The sequence below is a fragment of the Agelaius phoeniceus genome, chromosome 15 (assembly GCF_051311805.1).
Source record: "Agelaius phoeniceus isolate bAgePho1 chromosome 15, bAgePho1.hap1, whole genome shotgun sequence".
Taxonomy (NCBI): domain Eukaryota; kingdom Metazoa; phylum Chordata; class Aves; order Passeriformes; family Icteridae; genus Agelaius; species Agelaius phoeniceus.
Window position 1 is genome coordinate 9,552,737 of NC_135279.1, and position 20,744 is coordinate 9,573,480.

General features: G+C 39.0%; 1 protein-coding gene across 1 annotated transcript; it reads right to left on the reverse strand.

Annotated features, from left to right (window-relative positions):
* Positions 1–322: 322 nt before the first annotated feature.
* On the reverse strand, positions 323–20,687 carry DDX46 (DEAD-box helicase 46). Its single transcript, XM_054642648.2, has 23 exons — positions 20,555–20,687; positions 18,085–18,267; positions 17,042–17,182; positions 16,029–16,146; positions 15,694–15,859; positions 15,241–15,392; positions 14,802–14,915; positions 14,085–14,250; positions 13,594–13,714; positions 13,068–13,243; positions 12,519–12,640; positions 11,630–11,708; positions 9,756–9,838; positions 8,731–8,895; positions 8,229–8,391; positions 7,147–7,340; positions 6,457–6,594; positions 5,681–5,830; positions 4,867–5,064; positions 4,067–4,285; positions 3,395–3,539; positions 2,675–2,748; positions 323–2,228 (listed from the first exon to the last, which is right to left on the reverse strand). Exons 1-23 carry the CDS (start codon positions 20,569–20,571, stop codon positions 2,181–2,183), a joined length of 3,132 nt encoding a protein of 1,043 aa, XP_054498623.1. The 5' UTR covers positions 20,572–20,687; the 3' UTR covers positions 323–2,180.
* Between the last annotated feature and the right edge of the window lie 57 nt (positions 20,688–20,744).

The following is a 20,744-nucleotide window of genomic DNA, read 5'->3' on the forward strand; positions in this document are numbered from 1 at the left end:
TTCTATCTTTTCCAAAGTATTATTCTCATCCTGTTTCCATTGTTTATTTTCCTGTGTATTTGTAAATTTGAGAGTTTCTTTTGCCCCAACTTTTATGCATTTTGCTCCTGTTTTCACATATCCAAACACCTTCACTGTGACTTTCTTAACTGAGTCTGGGCTGTGTGGCATTGCATTTCCAGCACAAAAACAAAAGTACAAGCTGCTGTTCACATCATCCTTCTCCAAACAGCATGAGGTTAACTGTCATAGGAAAAACCACAGAAGCAGTGCAAATGCAGAAAACAGAGGAGCTATTCAGAAAGACAGTTTCTGAAAAATATACATTGAAATTGCTTTTATTTTTGCTGGAATTAAAAAAACATAAGAATATTGACATTGCATTTAAAACCCCCAGGAAGTCAAAGATTATACATTTTTGTATCTCTGAAACCCAATAAAAGTGTCTCCATCATGCCTTTTTTAGGAGATATCAGTGTATGAACATTTTGAACCAAGACTTTTAAACACATGTCAGGCTGTCCAAACTCTGCAGTGCTCTTCATTAAATACACAAAATGTGTCATTTTTGGGAAGGAACACTGTCCAAAAGTTAGACAATTCAACAAGGATTTTCTAGGAAAGACATCAAACCCCAGTTCTTAAGGGAAGAAAAACATGTATTTAAATGTAATCACAGACTTTAGTTTGGGATTTCTGTTTTAAGTTTTGAGAAGTGTTACTGTGTGTGCTGCTCTCTCTGCTCCACTCCATGGATTAATATTGGCAAGTACTACATTAGGAGTGTACTTATCCTAAAAGTGGACTGTTAAGCTGGTACAGTCACTCCTTTGCTTCTTCCCTGAACTGCAAATAAAGTACACTGACAGGGTAACACACAGTTGTATGCAAACACAAAGAGTCACTTAAATTACCTGAAGTATGGAAAGAAAAGTTGTGAATTTATACAGCCATGATGCAGATTGTATGATTTGTCTTCAGCAGGGTTAAAGCAGTATATACACAGCTGGTTTAAAATGACACATTTCCTCTCAGTGTGTCAGGTAAGAACAGCTTTCTATCAAAGTCCTTTTCAAAGTCATCATCTTGAGAGTCTTGCAGATGCTAGGATGAAACAATTGAGATTGCTACTGCTTTGGCTCCAGACAAGCAGACAGAAGTTAACTGCTTAGGAGTAGAGTCCCTCATGAATCCTACTGGTTATGGGGATGAGAGCTCAAAAACATTGGTCATGCCTGTCCCAGTAGCTTATTGACTGCAATGATAGTATTTGTGGAATTCTTTCATAAATATCATTATACATTTTTACTTAAAGCCATGTCCTAACAGTAATAAAGATGATAATCCTGGGGGAATAATCACATTAAATGTATATATAAGAACAATATAAAAGAGTGACAAAGTTTTATTTCATTACAAAAGAGGTTTCTCTTTTCTTTTTCTGGGAATTCCTTTTTAAACTAAAACAAGCTTTCATTCTTATGTCACCAAATGAGGGGGAAAAAAAAAAATCAAATCCTAAAATTCTGATGTGTAGAAAAAACCAGGAAAACTATTGTCATACTACAAAACATTTCACTTTACAACAACCCCAAAGAATTACCTAATACCTGGATGATACAGAAAAACGGGGACATGAGAAGGATAAAATTCTCTACTCTGATCAATGCAAGACTCTCTGATCTTAGGGGACATTTGTCCAGGGAATGAATGGGTGTGAAACCAGCCAGAGAGATGCTATGGATCAGGAGAAAAATCCTGCCTTTATTTTGGTGTTTTAGAATTTTTCCAGTAGAAACTGATGTGTGAACCATTTCAACAATATGAAGCAGGTACATTCTAACAATTTCCAACACAAATCCCAACACTTTCATTTTACTTAACATTATACTGTCTGTCAAAAAAAAGTCAGTTTATTTCATATTCTTTATGATGAAAAGTGTATAAACTGCACTTTCAAATTAAATCATGTTCCACCAAAACTGGTCTGGCTTTAAGACTGATAACTTTAGTGGAGAGAATTAAGATGCTTCAGCAAGTATCAATTTTCTGTTAAAAAAATGTCCGCAAGATGAAATAAAAAATTTTCTTAATTTACAATAAGCAGTGTAAACAGCAAAAACAACAGAAGCCACAAAGTTTCACGCACCAGCTGCTAGCAGACAAATAACTCCAAATGCTCATAAAACTTTGTATCTTCCTTTGTTGGTTGGTTGGTAAGAATTTTGCTGCAAATAAAGAAGAGGATAACCAGTTAAAAGTGAAGATAGATAAATGAATTGCAGTAAAACCCCACTAGGTTATTAGCTGGCTATGTGGTAAAGCTACAGCAAACCAGATCTCTCCACACAGAAAATATCAAAATGAGGGGAATAATCCTCTCCCCTGCCTGATGGTGTTGAAATTAGGAAATTTATTGGGACCCAGCTCTTTGAGGGGTCTCCATGCAAAAAGCTCTGTCAATGTGTTATCTCCATCTGCTGGCTGATAGCAGCCGTGTTCTGGCTTATTAACCAGTGCCACGGATTTTCAGGCTGTTCAGTGGTTTTGAGATCTATAGGTGCCAGTCCCTGATATTAATAAAACCTTATGCCAGAGCATCAACATTCGCAGAAGTCAATCTCCAAGCATGCATTAACGCACTTTCCCTCTGCATTGTGGATATTGCACTCACCAATCTGATGAGCTCCTCTTTTATAAGTCGTGTGATTTCTGCCTTTGCTTTCTGTACAGCAAGTTCATTGGCACCTGAAGATAAAAATATGTATTATAATCTTAAACACTTTCTGTATATGAAGCCTACAGCATAAAAACTGCTGTCTACTTTCAGAAGCACAGTAAAATTTGCTCATATCCTCAGCTTGAATATCCTCAGCTATTTGGTGAAGAACACTCTATTGCACAGAATGCCAAAGCTAAACTGTGTTCTCTTTTAAGGAAGACAGCAGTCATAAATTATACTGTTCAGATATATGTAGGACTTGAGGTTTCTTGGGAAAAAATCAACCATCACAACATTTGCCAAGTTTTTGTTGTAGTAGTTGATGCAATTTCTTATACCTTTAACAGCCTAAACAGAATTCTATTTTCTTCCTTATTTCATGGTGGCACAGACCTCTTTGTGCTAATTGTTCTTCCTCTGTTCTTTTCCTCTCCCCCAAACTCATTTCATACATTAGCTGTTGTTCTGTGGCAGGTGAGGAGAAGCCTCTCTGTGATCCCCATGGATCATTTCATAAGTGTATAAAGACAAACAAGTGTTTTTCAGTAATTGCAAAGTAAGTGCAGTGAGTCTCTAACTCAAGTATCCAAACACTGACTACAGAAATTCCATGTCTAATTACAAAACTAGACTGATAGCATTAATAGAAACATTTATAAAAAGAATACATACTTTCTATAGCCAAATAAATCTTTCGTTCTCCTTCCTTGGGTTCTTTGCCTGGAGGGAAGTAAGTTCCCCTGATTGTAATGGCAGCTTCTGAATATTCACTGATTCTCTGCAGTGCTTCTTTGGAGGTAACTTTCCATCTGGCAGTCTGCAAGGTGAAGGATATGAGAGGATCAACAAGGAGAAAGGCACCACACAAAATGGCAATCCATTAGTTCTGCCAGCATGGGCAGAAGCTCAAAGAGAAATACAGGCAATTTGTACTTGATACTGTGAAATGTAAATCCTCAAAATAATAGATGAGTTAAATCTGAGCAGCAATATTCTGAATGGCAGAAATACTCAGGTACTAAAAAAAGGGCAAAGAGTTGTATCAGTCATGGTAGTAAAGCCTTTGCAAAAAACACCAGACAGTGTCAGAGATTTGGATATTAGAGAAATGAGTAGAGGATGAAGAGATTTTTATCTGATAACAAATACTTGTTTTTCTGATACTCTCTGGAACAAGTCCAAAGCGTTGCATTTATATAACCTGAGAAGTAATCACAGTTAATGTAGCAATTTCAATTAGGTATGATCAGATTAGAGACATAGTATTTTACTGGTCTAAGTATGAAGAGAAGTTTTGTTAAATGATGGTCATTTATACTTGATTATAGCAAAATAGTTACTTGCCTGTGGGAAGTCATTGATCTCTAATTCTTCTTCATATCTCTTGAAGGATTCATTCTGTCCTCCATCCTGTTTCTCTTCCTCCTGCTTCTCTATGGGTACATAATTGAGCTTGGCATTGATTTTTTCAGCCAGTTGCTCTGCAATGGTCTTGGCAGACACAGTAGGAGCTTGAATTGTGCCTCCTCTCAGGATAGCATTTGTGGCCTGCTGCATCACATCCTGTAAAAGCACAGGTCCATACTAAGAACAAGGGAGCCAAAAAAGTCCTATATAAACCAATAAGGGTTTCATTAAAGCTCTCTATGTAATGTAATTGTCTACATAACAAATACATTCTCCAGACTTCTGCTCTTCCTTCCTTCCTCTCAACAACTCCCTTCACACCTGCAAAGAAAAGATCTTAGTGGTCTTTTGTATTTTCAGCTTAAAATACCTTTGGATATTCCAGAACAATTATGCTCAATCTAAACAAATTGTACATCACATGTACATCCCATGCTTCAGCAGAGAAAGATGTTCTGCAACTCTGCCAAAGCTGACACAACTAATTGTGTAATGTTATCAGTAATAAATTAACTCTTTGCCAGGGCAGACAAAGCATTTATGGTTCTATAATAAGTCTTATAAACAAATCAGCTCACTTACAAATCCTATATAAGTGAGTTAGCCCAGGCTAAATGAGATAAACCATGCAGTATGTTACTAGCATGCAGAAACACTAAATCAAATGGCAACCACAGAACAAAGAACTGAATAGCCTTTATTAAAAAAGAGTAAAATTGGTCTGTAAAGAGCCTGACCTTAAAGTGGAAGGGAACCATGACTTGTGCCTCTGCTCCAAGATTCTTCTGGGCATTGATTCTCAAAGCCAATCTTTTAGCAATTTCCAATTTTTCTGCATTCCCAGCTGATGGTGTAGGAGCATTTGATGTTCCTGGTGCTGCCATGTCCTTTACTCTTTTCTTTGAATTGAACATGCTTTCAATTTGTTCATCAATCTAAAGAAAAGAACAGTTATTTGATCACTGCATTTACCACTATATAATCTTGTCATCATAAAGAAACACTAAGGGGCATTTAGTTTACATGTTCTTAAAGAAATTAATCTTGTATAAATTGTAGAAGCCTGCCCAAAACTACAGCTCAACAAAAGATGATCTAATAATCAGGAAAAAGTCTGAACACAGTGTTTACCTGTAAGGTCACAAAAAGGATCCAGTATTAAGAAAGGAATTTAGTAAGATTTAAAATAGAAAATGCTACCATGAATGTCTTTAAAACATTTCAAATAAAAATATGTTTGCAACTGAGGACCATTGTTCTATATCATTTATGCAAGATTAATATCCCAAATAATTTATGTGACATTTTTACATAACTACAAACATCAAGTGTAAAATACAGTAAGTCAAAAAGAGACACTGAAAATCTTCCTAAATCTTGATCTTCATAGCTGTATCTCTATATTTGAAGAATACATGCAGTCAGTAACAAAGGTCACAGAGTAATAGAAATCCATGCACTCTGCAATGTATTATGCAATCTACTGGGTTAGAAAATCAAATGTATTGCAAAAATCCATAAGCAACTTAAATCCTATTCCCAAGTGCTTACATCAACAGCTGTATCTTCATCATCTGAATCTTGCAAGCCAAGAGCTGCCTTTTGTAGCTTCTTTCTTTCGTTAGCCAAAGCCTGTTCTGTTTCATCGAATTTAAAACCTTTGCCAGAGAATCCACTGCTTTTTTTAATCAACTTTCCCTCCTGAAAACAAAAACATTATCATAGTTAGGAGTTTCAAGTCCTAGTTCTCATAGTCATAAAATAACTCTAAGATTATACAAATAATTTTGAAATTATTTAAAAAGCAAATCCTAGCACATTCATAAAGTGCTTCAAATTTAAAAGCTGCATTTCACAATGAAATGTAATTAAAAAAACCTATGTTAATTCAGCAGAGACAGTACCCTATTGGGGTTTTCTGTAAGTATACATTTTAAATGCTTTTCAAATGCAGTAAAAACCCCCTCCATTTTTTTATATTAGAAAAACTCCAAAGTCATTCTTCTCAGCATGAGTGAGATCCTCTGATGGTGAGAACTCTAGAAATAATCATATTAATTCTGTGAAAGGGCTTCATTATCTTGTATGTGAATTTTGTTAAAAGCCAAAGTGCCTCTCATACCATAGGTATTTATTACATATCCAAGTGACAATATTAAATTCTTAAGAACAGTTCTTTAATGACATTCAAGATCCCAATCCTAAGGTCACACTGAGCCAAGTACACACGTGTTCCCAGAGAGGTGACCCATGCATGTACACTGGATGCATGCCTGAACATGCATTAAACCTGGACCAAGCCCCCTACAGAAGACAGAATTACTTACAGCCTTCTGTTGCTCTTTGAAGTCAGCCCAGAGCTTCTCCAAATCAGGAGGAATTGGATTCCCAGACAATTCCAAAGCCTTAATGATATCACCAGCATAACGTGCCTGATCCTCAGTAATGAATGTATATGCATACCCCTGGTCAAAATTCATTTAAGAGACAATTAGGAAAAAGCTCTAAAGACATTATCTCTAAATTTATTGAAGTACCTTTGCATGGATGCTGATTTCTAGTCAATGAAAGTAACCATGACAGTCATGCAATAACTCCTTTTTAGTGGAAGTGTAGAATGAATAATGTGATTTCCCAGGAAGCTGGTACAGAGGTAATCATCCAAAGACAGTAAACACTGAAATCTCTCCTTCCAACCAGTGTTGTAATGGTTCAAAGTTTGAAAAATTAAAATCTTTTCAATTTAGTGGGGCACATTTCCAACAGTGCAAAACACTCAAACTTTCAGCCACAAATGGGATTTAAAAGAACACTCAGACATCAGAAGAACACGTATCTTCCACATTTCAGATTGCTGAAGTTCAGAACATACTAAAAACACTCTTCCCACCAACAATACAAACTAGTCCCTCTGTAGCTATCCCTTGGAATAACTTCATCAAACAGTAAAGAAGGGGGAAATGCCAGTGATAAGCACACCTGCCAAGTGTGGTTACTGAGTACATGGGTGTACATACTTTATTGCCAGCTCGGCCAGTGCGGCCGGCTCGGTGCACGTAGTCCTCATAGTGGTTGGGACAGCTGTAATTGACCACCAGCATCAGCTGCTTCACATCCAAGCCCCTGGCTGCTACAGATGTGGCCACCAGAAGTTTGCAGGTTCCATTCTTGAAGTCATTAATGATGCTGTCTCTGTCATACTGATCAATACCTGCAAGACAAACCAGTTAATTATAAAGCTCTGCTTTAAGCCACGAGAATTTGTACACAGGTCAAAATACCCTCAAACTTCAAACAACCAAAACCACAAGCAAATAAAACTTCAACACTTTCACACTTTTGAAGGCAAAATACATTAGCCAAAATAACCTCTATTATTTAGAATAACCTCTAATTTTTCAACTACCATAAGATGTTTTCCCCACACCAAGATCCTCAAAACGTTTTTTTTTAATATAATTTTCTCTTTTGTACTTCAGCTGAGACCTCATCTGGACACTTTGTCTGTTCTCTAAAGGCAACAGAAATCTCAGAAGAACAAGAATACTTTTCCCTCTTCCATTGCTGCATTCCTGCTGAACAGTGATTTTGTAGTTACTGATTTTATATAACACACTCCAAAAAATACCATAAGCTTTAAGATACACTGGGATGGACAGCATTGTAAAGAGATTATTCTCCTCTTGCTACTTCCATTCTATTACTACTTGATAGAAGAAAAGTAGAGCAGCAAGTGCTGTTACTGTGGAATCTCAAATAAAAATACCATATGATACTCCCCATGGCACTCACTACTCTGCAATAATGAGTAGTCAGCAATATTCCCTGGGAGGTGTTAACTCTAAGTAACAGTCCTCTGGCACAGATACAAGATTTGGCATCTGATGACATCTCAGAGAGAACAATGAAGAGTAATTACACAAAACTATCATATCTATTTCAAATTAAGAGACAATTATCCTCCCCAATTACAAAGCAAAACCTGCTTATGAAGAAGTAATAAAATTGGTACTATACAAGAACTAAGTGATTTTTAACTACCGGATACCAAGATCCTAGCTGGGAGTTGTTAATATAAGTCCTTAAATTTGCAGATTACCTCCATGGAGAGACAAGCAAGGATAAGAGGCCCTCATTAAATCTTTCAACAACCCATCAGCGTGTTCTTGCTTATCTACAAATATGATAACAGATCCTTTCTCCTGATAATGTCCCAGTAGCTCCAGTAACTTCAGAAATTTGTTCTCCTCTTCTATGACAATCTGGAAAAAGACATACAAAAGAGTATAATTTGTATCTTGAGTCATTAAGCAAATCCAGAGTGTATAAAAGTAAAAATCATGAACAGGAGATGAGTTTTTCAGGCTGTTTCCACAGCCAGTGGTAAAACAGCTGTTCAGCTTAGTGCTACGAACCAACTTTAAAAATCACACTGCATTTGTATATTAAGGTGTTGATTTATTCTAAGTTCATTTTTAATAAGGCCACTAAGCTTCTAAACATAAAAGCTCTGTGGGCATATTGGTTTATATTCAACATTGCTGGGAACAATCCTTTGCAAGCAACTGAGAAGATGAGCGAGGCAGATGTATCATACTCACCACGTGCTGCTCCACATCAGAACAGACAACACTTCTGCCTCCAACCTGCACCTCTATGGGTTTGCTGAGGATCCTGCGAGCCAGGGCCTCCATAGCTCTGGGGAAAGTAGCAGAGAACATGACAGTCTGACGGTCAGGCCTGACGTTGTCTACAATGCGCATGACCTGTGGTGAGAGAACGTTCCCTGTTAACATCCAACTGCTGCAACTCCATTTCACACTCATACAAAGCTGTCATTTCTAAAGTCAGGTGGTATCTGCACCTCCCAGACCACAAAACATTCTTTACAGATTTCCTCTAGGCACCAAGCTGCTGGCATTGGAAGACGGCAAAACTTGCTGGATTCAGAAGGAAGTTGCATGGCAATATGGAATCTGGCAGCAGCTCAGCAAAAATCCTAGGAAATGCAGCAGAAATCCTACAGCTCAAGAGACAAATAAAAGGAATTTTCCTAGTTTTGGAGAACAGTACAGCCCATGACAACTGGAAGAGCCCTGGATGTCCAAAGCTCTCAACAAGTCAGCAGCAATTCCAACGTTTTGTTCTTATCTCTTGCCAAGAGATATCAAAGACTTTATAAACAGACTACTAATTCCAATAAACTACTAACACAACACCTGTATCAAGGAATTACACAGGGATACCACATGGCCACAAGTACTCAAAATGAGTGTATAAAACACTCTGTGTATTAGAGAAAAATCAAACTTATATAGGAATTTATTGAAAGCAAAACAGAGAATCACAGAATGGTTTGGGTTGGAAAAGATTCTAAAGATCTTCCATTTCCAAGCCCTTGCCATGGGCAGGGATACCTTCCACTAGATGTGAGGATAATGTGATGTTATAATAATGTGATAATAGACAGGAGAAAAATAGAAATATTAGAGTCAGCTTAAACCGCTGTCCATATGCAGCACATCCTTTTGAACACCCACTGGCAGTGCAGTAATAATGCAGCATTGCAAAACCCTTGATGTGACAAACAGTCTCTTTTGGCACCACCCCCCATGTCATGAATTACCTGAGGCTCAAACCCCATGTCAAACATTCTGTCAGCTTCATCAAGTACAACGTACGTGACTCTACGGAGGTTTGTCACCCGACCTGTGAAAGGAGAGGAAAAAACACATGGGAAACAAAATCAAATGGAAATCTAGTTTCCCTTAGGAATATTTTTTTAAAATGTTATATAGTCTCACTATCTTCTAACAAAGACATTAATTAATTTTTTAAAAAATTCACTGAATGTGAATTTTAATGTTCACACTTTAATCACACATACATTCTGGGAAATGTGTAAGTATGCACAAGGCCCTTTTAGTTTGTCAAACTCTTCTCTTGCATACCATCATAGGGCCTGAAGAACCTGTAAAATTCAGAAAACTGCCCTCGCCAAAACACATCATAAAACTAAGACTGAGCTGAAGCAAGGAGCCACATCAGCCAGTATCTGACAGCGGCACCTAGAAAAGAACATATTAGAGATTACAGCGCATGTGTGGAAGGCAAAGCCCAGTGCTAACTGCTGCAGCCTCAGAAAATTCCTTTATACACAATCTGTAATGCTTCCTTGGAATTAAGAATAACTATATGAGGATAACCATACTAGTTCTAGATCACTGCTAATAATAGGCATAAAACAGAATAAGCAGTCTTTTAAAAATAACTATTATATAAAGATTAAAACCTACCCAGTAACACTATTGAATTTAAAAATCAAGAACCACCCCAAACTCTGGGACAGGTTGAAATAAAATAAGCAAGTTGTGTTTCTGTGAACATTTTGAAATCATCATGGACAGGATAACTAGCACCCTTCCCAAACAGTGAAGAGATTCCCCTTCATAAGAAGGATTTAACTCAAGGATTTAAAATCATACTCTCAAACAATATAAACACATTCAGTTCCACACAACTGTGGAGTAACCCTGCCAAATGCTCTCTGAATGGGAAAGATTTCTCACATTTTCTACAACTATCACTCAGACTTGTGCGTATCAAACTACAGAAGAATTTGGTCCTCTCAGCTTCAGCAAATCGTAGCTGAATCCTCAAATTATTTAAGACATTACGCGCTGCATTTTTTAAGATATGGAATTCAATACTAAGGAACAAAACAAGTATTCCTTATATCTACGTATCTATTTAACATCTTAACACTTTCATCCCCAAATAATAACTTTGTAAAATTACTTGGGAACAGCATTAATGTACCTACCTTTGACGATATAAGTCTTGGAAGCCCAGTTCTATATGTCTTGAAGGTACTTTTTTCACAGAAGTTAAATAATGTCAACAGTTTAGTAGAGGTTTTGATGTGGAATAATTTAATAATAAAACTTTATCTAATAAGCATGCAATGGTTACACTAGGACAAAACCTCTTAAAGCTGCAGTGGCTCAGTTTAATCAATCTGAATATCTGATATAAGGTCAGTTCTTTTACTTCTGAGCAGATATTTAGGGAGGGCTTCTTTGTCTGTTTTTTAAAGCCAACAGATAAAGGCAGAGTCAGATGCTCTTGTAAAACAGGGAACTGCTGAGCTACTCTAGCATGGATCAATGGGCAGACAAAATAAGCAACTGTTACATAACCTTTATCTCAGTGACTCCAACTTAAAAAATTTGGACCAGCACATTTCAAGTTTAGCAATGATAAACATTCTCAAAAACACTTCAAGAATGTAGTAATTCCTGTCCTCCCCAAAAATGTCAAATCAATATATGCTTAAACCTATTATTAGTGCTATATATTCTCAATAGCTATATAGTGCAGCCTGAAGAGATATAAGAAAATTCCATAAGACCATTTATCAAAATACATGATCTTCTGAATCTGTTAGAATTACACAACAAATGTAAAAATAATCTGCAAAGGAAAAGGTTTTCTACTCACCATTGTTAGCTGCTAACATGTCAATCATACGTCCAGGTGTGCAAACAATAATTTCAGCACCTCTTTTGAGTTCAGCTATCTGATTTCAAAACACAGTGAACAATCTATTAGTTTTTGCTTTGTGATTTCTTTCAGATTTTTTAAAACATATATCACCTTGCAAAAAACAAAACCACCTACACTGTAATGCATCTGTTCTACTAACATGAATTATGTAAAGATTTTAATCAGCAATTTCTTCAAGTCTTTGGAGAACTTTGCTTCCAAAAAGAGTAACCCCTGACAGTCAGAGTTACCACCACCTGGAGCAGTTTTAATGAGAATATGACTTCAATATGCTTAAGAGCCTGTAAGAAATGTCAGTGTTACATCAGGAACAAGTGATAGTAGACACATCATATTCTACCATAGATGGTCATTCCTGTTGTTTCCATAAATGGGTGGGGTGGGGGTGTGGAAAACCTTGAAATTAATTTTTAAGTTACTTCAAGATGCAATATTTGATAATGCAATAAAGCAAGGATACAATTTTCTGAATTTTGTTATCTTAAAAGGGAACTCTCAGAAGAATATAGTTTCCTAGTAACTTTCAAACTATTATATCCCATTAATAATTCAATTTTAATTTAATGCTCAGTACATACATAAAGACAAACAGTCTGAAATTTTTAAGGATCATATCTGAGACTTTCCAGGATCATTATTGTTTAAGGCTAAATTACATGCAAAGCTTTTTGCATTACTACCATTCCCACAGTGAAAATCCATAATGAAGATTGCAAATGTACCAGATAAATGGAAAAGAAAAGCAACTAACTTTGCTACAAAAGAAACACTGAATAATGAAGCCCAAGCACTCTTTGACAAGCCAGGCATGTGTTCTGCATACCTGTTCACTGATCCCTGTTCCTCCATAAACACAGACAACTCGAAGCCCAAGAGTCTTTGAGAATTTCTTGCACTCCTTGGTAATCTGCAAAGCCAACTCACGTGTAGGTGTCATAATGACAGCTGAAAAGCAAAACATTTCTCTCATACATTGCAATATAAGAGATGTTGTATTTTTCACAATAGAAATTAATCTTTTGTAATGATGTTTACAGCAATTCACTTCCTATTTTTAAGGATGTAATTTCAAGGAAAACATAACTGAGACATTATGAGGAAGGAGTAGAAATCTGGTCCAAGTGTAAAAATCAAGGCAGGAAGATCTTCCATATATGTGGACATGAGAGTGCTACTGAAACAACATGAGATGGCACAGTAATCACAAAACAACATTAAAGAGCATGGTGATCTTTAACTTAAAAACCACTTATCAATGGACATTAGTAAGCACTTCTCCCTATAACCACACAAAGAACTGAAATCCCATCTAAAGCATATATTTGATGTTACATTTATTTAAATAGTAACTTTGAAAATAAAATCTTTTTACCTATGGGACCTTCTCCTTCTTCTAATGCTCTCTGATCCATAATGTGTCTGAACATGGGCAACAGAAAGGCAATAGTTTTTCCACTTCCTGTTTTAGCAATGCCGATCAAATCCCGTCCGTTCATAATTGCTGGGATAGCCTGGGTTTGAATCGGAGTGGGCTTTTCATAGCCATGTCTTCAAGAGGGAAAAAAATATTTTAAGAACAAAATAGAATTTGATAGATGTGAAGCATGAAGTTATGCTAAATTTTTTTTACATATTCATATTTACATATATATATATATCAGTGCCCTTCAAAAAATACAGATCAAAATGAGCAGCAAAAGCATGATACAAATGGCAGAGAATAGATAACAACAATAATTCAACACAGAGTGATAAACACTCTGATGACTATAAATGTAACATTTACATGGACATGTGGCATTCATTATGCAGCAAAGTAAAAGGTCCTTCTCAAGGACACAGGACAGAACACAGCGAGCAAAATCAAGAATGATACAGTTCATAAAGTGCTTGCTTACTTTTTGAGGGCAGTGAGAATCTTCATGGAAATACCACATTGTACCCAGGTTTTTATTGGTTTGGGACAGCCTTTTCCCTTGACTGTAATTCCCTCCAGCTCCAGCCTGTACACATTGACCTCTGAAATAGAGTTTATCTTTTAACAGAGTCAAACTTGAAACTTTTCTACTATTGTGATCAAAAAATTCTTGCTTTGTTCCTTAACATGAAATACTATTTTTATCACTACCAGAAAAAGAGCTTTTTGCTTGTTACACATAAACACAGGAGTTGGGTTGAAAGGATTCAGCTTAATTTTCCAATTAAAGCATCATACATAATTATAGTAAATAATCAACAATAGAGATGCAACCGATTTAACATTTTTTCGATAGCAAGTTGCTCCAGATGTTTTTTACATTGCAAAGCATTTGCTGTTCCTTAGCACAATGAAATCCACCCTTCTTTTCTTCAATAGTACCCAAGGTGTTCTGGTTGTATTTGTCTTTACCTTCTTGAGTCATTTTAGCTAGCTCTGGTACTTCAACATAGAAGTTCTTCCTGAAAGGTTCATATTCTATCTTTCCATGATCCACTGGTTCTAGCAGCTTTCTCTGCTTGGTCTGATAGCCAGTCAGGGCAGTCTGAAGGTCAACTTCCTCCTCTTCTGAGGAATACTGCAGAGATCACAATTTTTGTGTGCATTAGGATTAATGAATTATGAAGGTGTTTGGCTTTTGTCATTTACAGCAACTGAAGACCCACTCTTAACTTATGAGTCCCGATTGTTCTTTCCCCTAATGCTTTCATGTTTCTCCCAAACCTTAACTGTCACCATGTTCTGTGTCACTTTCACAGCTTTACCAATGCCAGTTACCAGCCCTGTCATTCAGAAATAATCACTGCCACACCAAAGAAACAGTAAGAGGAAATGAAGAGAAAGCAGCCAGCTAGCAGACTGGCGTCACATTGCAGTCACAGCTCAGCTTTCAGGGAGCACCACAAGCACTGGAACTGCAGTCACAGAGCATGGCCTGAAGTGGCTGAGCTCCAGAGCCTGCAGGGTGTTGAGTCTGTGACACAGGCAAGGCTGACCCTCCACAGCCTCCTGAGCAGCAAAATACCCACACCCTTTACAGCTCTTCAGGCCAAACACCACACACAGCCACAGGAAGCAAGAACTGGCACTTTGCCTGTTCATAAGAGAAATACAAAACATTGCCATTACCTCCATTGCATCTTGGTCATTCTCCATGAGCTCCCCTTTCTTCTTTTCTGACTCAGCAGATGCCTTTTTGGTTGTCACCACAGTTACCACCTTGGTAACAGTTGGTCCAGTTTTCTATTAAAAAATGTTTAAAAAATGAATGCGCTCTTGTATAAACAAAACCCACCCTGTAAAAAACCATACAGAACATTTGTACTTCTGGATACATTATGCTGAGCAAATTATTTCCTACTTCCCTTAGTGATATTTTATCAGAATAATGCTTGATAAACAGTTTCATAAAAACACCAGGAAACTATAGTTAAAGCAAACATGCATTAAGTGCATATAATCTGTGCTTTTTTGCATTTTCCCCCATTTTCCCCAAGCCATTTTGCTATTAAAACACAATGTTATCTCTGTCTTTTAAAAGCAAGAAACATTTAACAAGTGATTTTACCTTTTCACTCCCACCTCCACCTTTCACACTTCTCATATTGAACTTCTTGACCTCTTCTTTTACTTCTTCCATATAAGCATCTAAAGGATCTAACTCCTCATCTTCAACCTCATTGCCTTCTTTTTCTCCTTCTGCAGTTTCCTCTTCATCATCTAACAAGAGTCAAAAAAATCGGGATGAAAGACAGGGAAAGACAGAAGTCCTTACATGTGTCAAATTACTGTCCACCCAAATAACTACAGCCCATTATATTACTATATAACTTTTCCTCATACTAATCTCTCCAGTTGGTTTATCAAAAATCTATCTTAAACCATCTGACACCATGACCTGATTTAGGCTTTTTTATTTTACGGTTCACATTCTGAAGAGTAATTAGATGCTTTAAAGTTATTGTAATAAAAATATTACTAGGAATAGAAGCATTCTGTTATACATAAAGAGTTTAAGTACCATCATCATCTTCTAAACTCCATTTTTTCCCCTGTTTCATCTCTTCAATTTCTTTTTTCAGCTCTCCTATATTTTCCATTGCCTTCTTGCGTTGTTCTTCCCTCCATTTCTCCACTCTTTCTTTTCGTTTTCTCATTTCTTCTTCTAGTTTATTCTGATCAAAATTCTATGACAAAAACCCACCAAAAAGTGAAAATTAATGGCCATTGGCTTTATTTATGCTTCTTGAAACAAATGTAACCATTGAGTGAGCAAGCTGTAGAAGACTGGACATTCACAAACTTCCTGGTTTAAATTCTTTATCTTTTAAATTTACAAGTGTTAGAAGCCTCTACCTCAGTGGCCACAGCATTTGTGGTAGCATCTTTGTCTTTCTCTTCCTCTTTGTCATCTTTGTCCTTTTTCTTTTCTTTGGAAATGTCCACACCATCTGTCTTTTCTTTAGATCTTGATCTGAAAGGTAAGATCAAAGGTTTCTTACAACATTACAGCTTTTCTCAGGGGGAGGATACATATATGATGGACAGAAACAGAACTATAACCACCCTGTTATGTTTTCAAACACCTCACAAAACACACTGCTTCCCAGACAATCTTTCCATGTCATGGAATTGCTTCCTCTAACTACCAGTAATGTAGACTCTAACCCAATCCAGCAATTCAAATGCTTTTCTCATTTATTTGCACTCTTCATTTTCAGAGCTCTTACAATTGATACTACAGTAGTTCTGTACTTTATTTTACAGCTCCTTGAAGTCAGCATTTAGAAAAGAGAACAAATTTCCTGTTTGTGGAATTTCTAGAGAAATGTAAAGTGATCTAGCAACTTGCCATGGAAGTGTGAGCATCTCCCTAAACACACTGTCCTGACCGACAGACAAAAGCTCTTCTCCCTGGGAAAAGCTACTCATGTAATGCAAACATAACAGGCAGACTTATACTGAATGTAAAAACCATTTATAACAGATTTTATTGTACTTACTTGCTTCCAATTTAAAAGAAAGCATCTAAACCTAATTTGTGCTAGCTTATGACAATAAATATAAAATTCCCTTTAGTTAATTAAATATCATGAAGTTTTTTTCTAGTTTGGACTATTCTGATACAAAACATACACTTATTCCCAAAGCTTTTGTGATTCCAGCTTGTCATGATTTCTAGAGTGCCATCACTACTTATGCTGTATACAGACTGTTGTTATCATTTACAGACTTCCCACTCATTTTACAGCAGAGCCTGACTATATGCTGTTTTCAGTTACATCTGAAAACCTTACCGAGGTATATTTAAAAGACAATGACCTGCAGGAAGCTTTTACACATTTCTAAAGCTAAGAACAGAAGAATACCTGTTTTCTGTTTTCCTGTTCTTGCTTGGACTGGAGGATCGAGAGCGTCTCCCTCTGCTCCTGCTCCGCGAGCGCCTCCTCTCTCGGCTCCGGGACCGTCTCCTCTCTCGGCTCCGTTCCCTTTCTCTACTCCTCGAACGTCTGACATGCAACAAAATTGTCCTTACTTAGGACATGCTCATAGCATAACTTTAGCCTTTTATTGAGGAACAGGTTGTAAAAGGAACCCACCAATCATCAAGACCACTCTCGGGGTCTCTAGCTGGTCAGAGTAATTTTGAGATAAGTTAAAAAGTCTCTTTTCTCAGCCCGACACTTGAAGAAGGAGTCAAGGCTCTTCATTTCTCAGTCTCAAGGTTGTTTATTGTATCTTACCTATAAAATTCTTTCTCCTGACCTGCTGAGGTCTGCTCAGCAAGACAGTCAGAGGCACTCTGCCTGCCCCAGGGTGGTGTTATCTTTTTATACTAAAAGTTACATGTACAATATTTACAATTACTTTCTAATACCTATCATCTACGTTAGTGAGCTTCTACTCTAAACCAACCTAAAAGTGCCAACATCACAGCAGAGGATGGAGGCCAAGAAGAAGAAGGAGAAAGCCTGGACGCACCCAGATTCTTCCATCTTTCCCCCTGAACCCCCATTCTAAAAACTTCCAAAAATCTATTTTTCACCTTGTGATAAATTCACTATCATTCTACTTAAACTTTCGTGGCTTGTAATTCTTCATATAAAGGTTGGTAATTGTTTTTTTCTAAGGGCTAAATCAAAGGCACAGAGATCTTGGGCTCTTTGCCAAGGTCTCTGAGCCCCCTGGGCAGGGTCTCGAGCCCTCCAGGGCAGCCAGAGGAATTTCCTGGGTTCCCACAGACCACTAAGAACTTACAAACTCCAGCACCAGCAAGCATTTAATTAGCAAAAAGCCCTAAGCATAGTGAAACCCATCACAGCCATCAGCAAAGTAACTAACTGGAGTGGGAGAACACCAGCATTCAGCAGACAGGCACTTCCAGCTACTCTGACTGGAGCTGATGCCGTACCTTTGACGCTTCCTGTCCCTGGAGCGAGACCTTCTCTTGTCCCTGCTGCGTGACCTGTCCCGCCTGCGGTCCCGCTCGCGGCTCCTGGAGCGCCTGTCCTCGCGTTTCCTCTTGTCCGACGGGGAGCGGCTCCTGGAGCGGCTCCCGGAGCGGCCCCGGGACGCAGAGCGCTTCCGGTAATGCCTGCGTGGCACAGAGGGTGAGCACCACTACCATGTACAGCAAAAAATTACCTGAATTTCTTCGACTTTTTACATGTCTAAACTTTCACAATCCTCTTGCCAAACTGATTAATATACATAGCATATGCAGAATATCCATAATATGCATATACACTCCTAGTGACGCTGAAATTAGAAGGATTATTTGGTCACAATTTTCTTTTGGTTTTAGAGTACTATTATAAACACACCATGAGAACACCAGAACATCAAGAACAATTTCCTTTCCAGAAATCCACAGATTTCCATTTTATATATAGGAAAAGCTGAAGGCTCTTTGAAGCTATCCCAAAATCTGTCAAGCAAACAAAACTGCTCTTTGTTGCTTTTTATACAATAAATGTTTACCCATGTAAGGTAGGTGAACTATAGCTGTGCTCAATGGGAAAGCTGTCAGACTGGAATTAAAGAAAGATAAACCCCTGAGGAAGTGACACAGCTGTGGTCAATGCCTTTACCATGCTGACATCAACAGAATTCTTTCATTTCAAACATCACAACAGAAGCTGTCAGAAGTCAGCAAGGCTTGAGGGGTGTGATGGAGATGGGGGTCTCCTTTCCTCCTCTCATTAATGCTCTTATCCCATCCACACTTCTGTGGGGTAGAGCAGGGCCAGGAATTTCCTAGGAAACTCTTCAACTGAGTGTAGAAGTCACAGAGGGACCTTGACTGTGACCATTCCCTCTTCTTCCAATCCCAGATTTTCGGACACCAGGCCAGAATAATTCCTTTGTTCACTTTCCTGTGGCTCAGGACCCACAGACCCTTTCTCCTGACAAGCCCAGTAGTCATGCTTGAGAAGAAGGAAGAAGCAGACAAGGCAAGACTCTCAGCCCCCCACTCCTTGTTTCACTTCCATTGTAGAATTAAAATAGTTCAGCTCTAAAAATAGCAATATATTTATATCTAGTCTATGTTATGTTGTATATTTAGGCAGCACATGCACTTGGGAGTTAGTACAGTAGCACACACCCACATCCTGCCTATCAGCAGGACAACTAACTGCAAAGAACATTTGTCAGCATTGAGATTTTTAATGTCTTTTCCATCTCCATCACAAAATGCCATGGGATCTGCTCTATACTTCCTCTCTTTCTAACCTTTTCATTTTAGAGAACTACTTTTGTTTTTAAATTTTTTTCCTCTACAGTGTGCAATAAAGCCAAAAAGATGACTTCAGATTGCAGAAGCCCCAGTGTGAGGAACATTTCCTCACACCAACCCCAGCACATGCAGCCCCCACCCATCTCCACCCACCATTCACTCTCACCCTCTTAACCATTTCTTCACTTTTTAAACTTTAAACCCACTTTTAACATTATTTTTAGCCCAAACAGACGAACCCTGTCATTTTCAGCAGAGAAGCTACACTGTGACAAGCAACTGAGTCCTGCTGGCTGGAGTGCCAGAGCTTGGCTTTCAATTCAGGAGGCTCTAAGGGTGTCCTGTACCACCCACTGCTGCCCCAGCTCATCAGGAACTAATTTATATAGATCTGTGGGAGTGCCCAGCTCTGCACTAGGTCACTAATTTGAGCTTAAGGTGGTTGTTAAAATTTCAAGTAACCTGTCTCCCTCGGCGGAGATGGACCTGGGAGCTGGTACAGTGTAGTACAAGTGTATGTGGGGACTGAAGTGTCAGCTTTAGTATAAAAACCTGATTAAACTACGAGACAGAGGCATATGCCCGACAGCAGTAGCAAATTTAAACCGTGGAAGTGGTTTAAAGCCTGACAGGTGTGAGCAGCTCCGTATCATCTGGAGCACAGCTCTGGCCCGAGACACAGGCAGCACAAGGGCACGTTACCGCCGAGCTGGTTACAACCCCAATCGGGTCTTTACATCAGCTGGGAGAGGGCAAAATATACATAGTTCATAAACACAAAAGGCACAAGCAAGAACATCTAAACCAAGCTAACCCCCCTACGTGGCTAATTACGACACTTTGGAACATGCCCGAGAAGGCCGGAGGTGCTCCGGGAGCCCGGGGTCGGTGCCGGTGAGCCCCGGCAACTCGGGCCGACCCAGTGTTGGGACCCTCGGCCCCGGCCGGAGCCCCGAGTGCCCGGCCCTGCCCTCAGGGCCGGCTCCAGGCCCGGGCCCTGCCGCGGCGGCCTCAGCGCGCCCGACAGAGCCGGCCGAGATAGCCCGCGCCACCCTTTGTCCCCCTCACGGCCGCCTCACCGCGCCACCACCCCCGAGCGCGCCGCGATCCCCGAGCGGGCGAGGCAGTGGCGCCGCTCCCTCACCTGGACTCGCGGCCCATGGCGGCGGCGCTCCCGCTACACGGCGGCGGCCATTCCGCGCCCGAACGGCGAGAGCCCGGCGGGGAGCGCCGCCCCTTCCGGGCCGCGCCCCGCTCCAGCGCCCCCCGGCGGGCGGAGGGCGCAGCGCCGCCCGGGCACACGAACGGGGGCGGGAACCGAGCCCGGCCCGGCC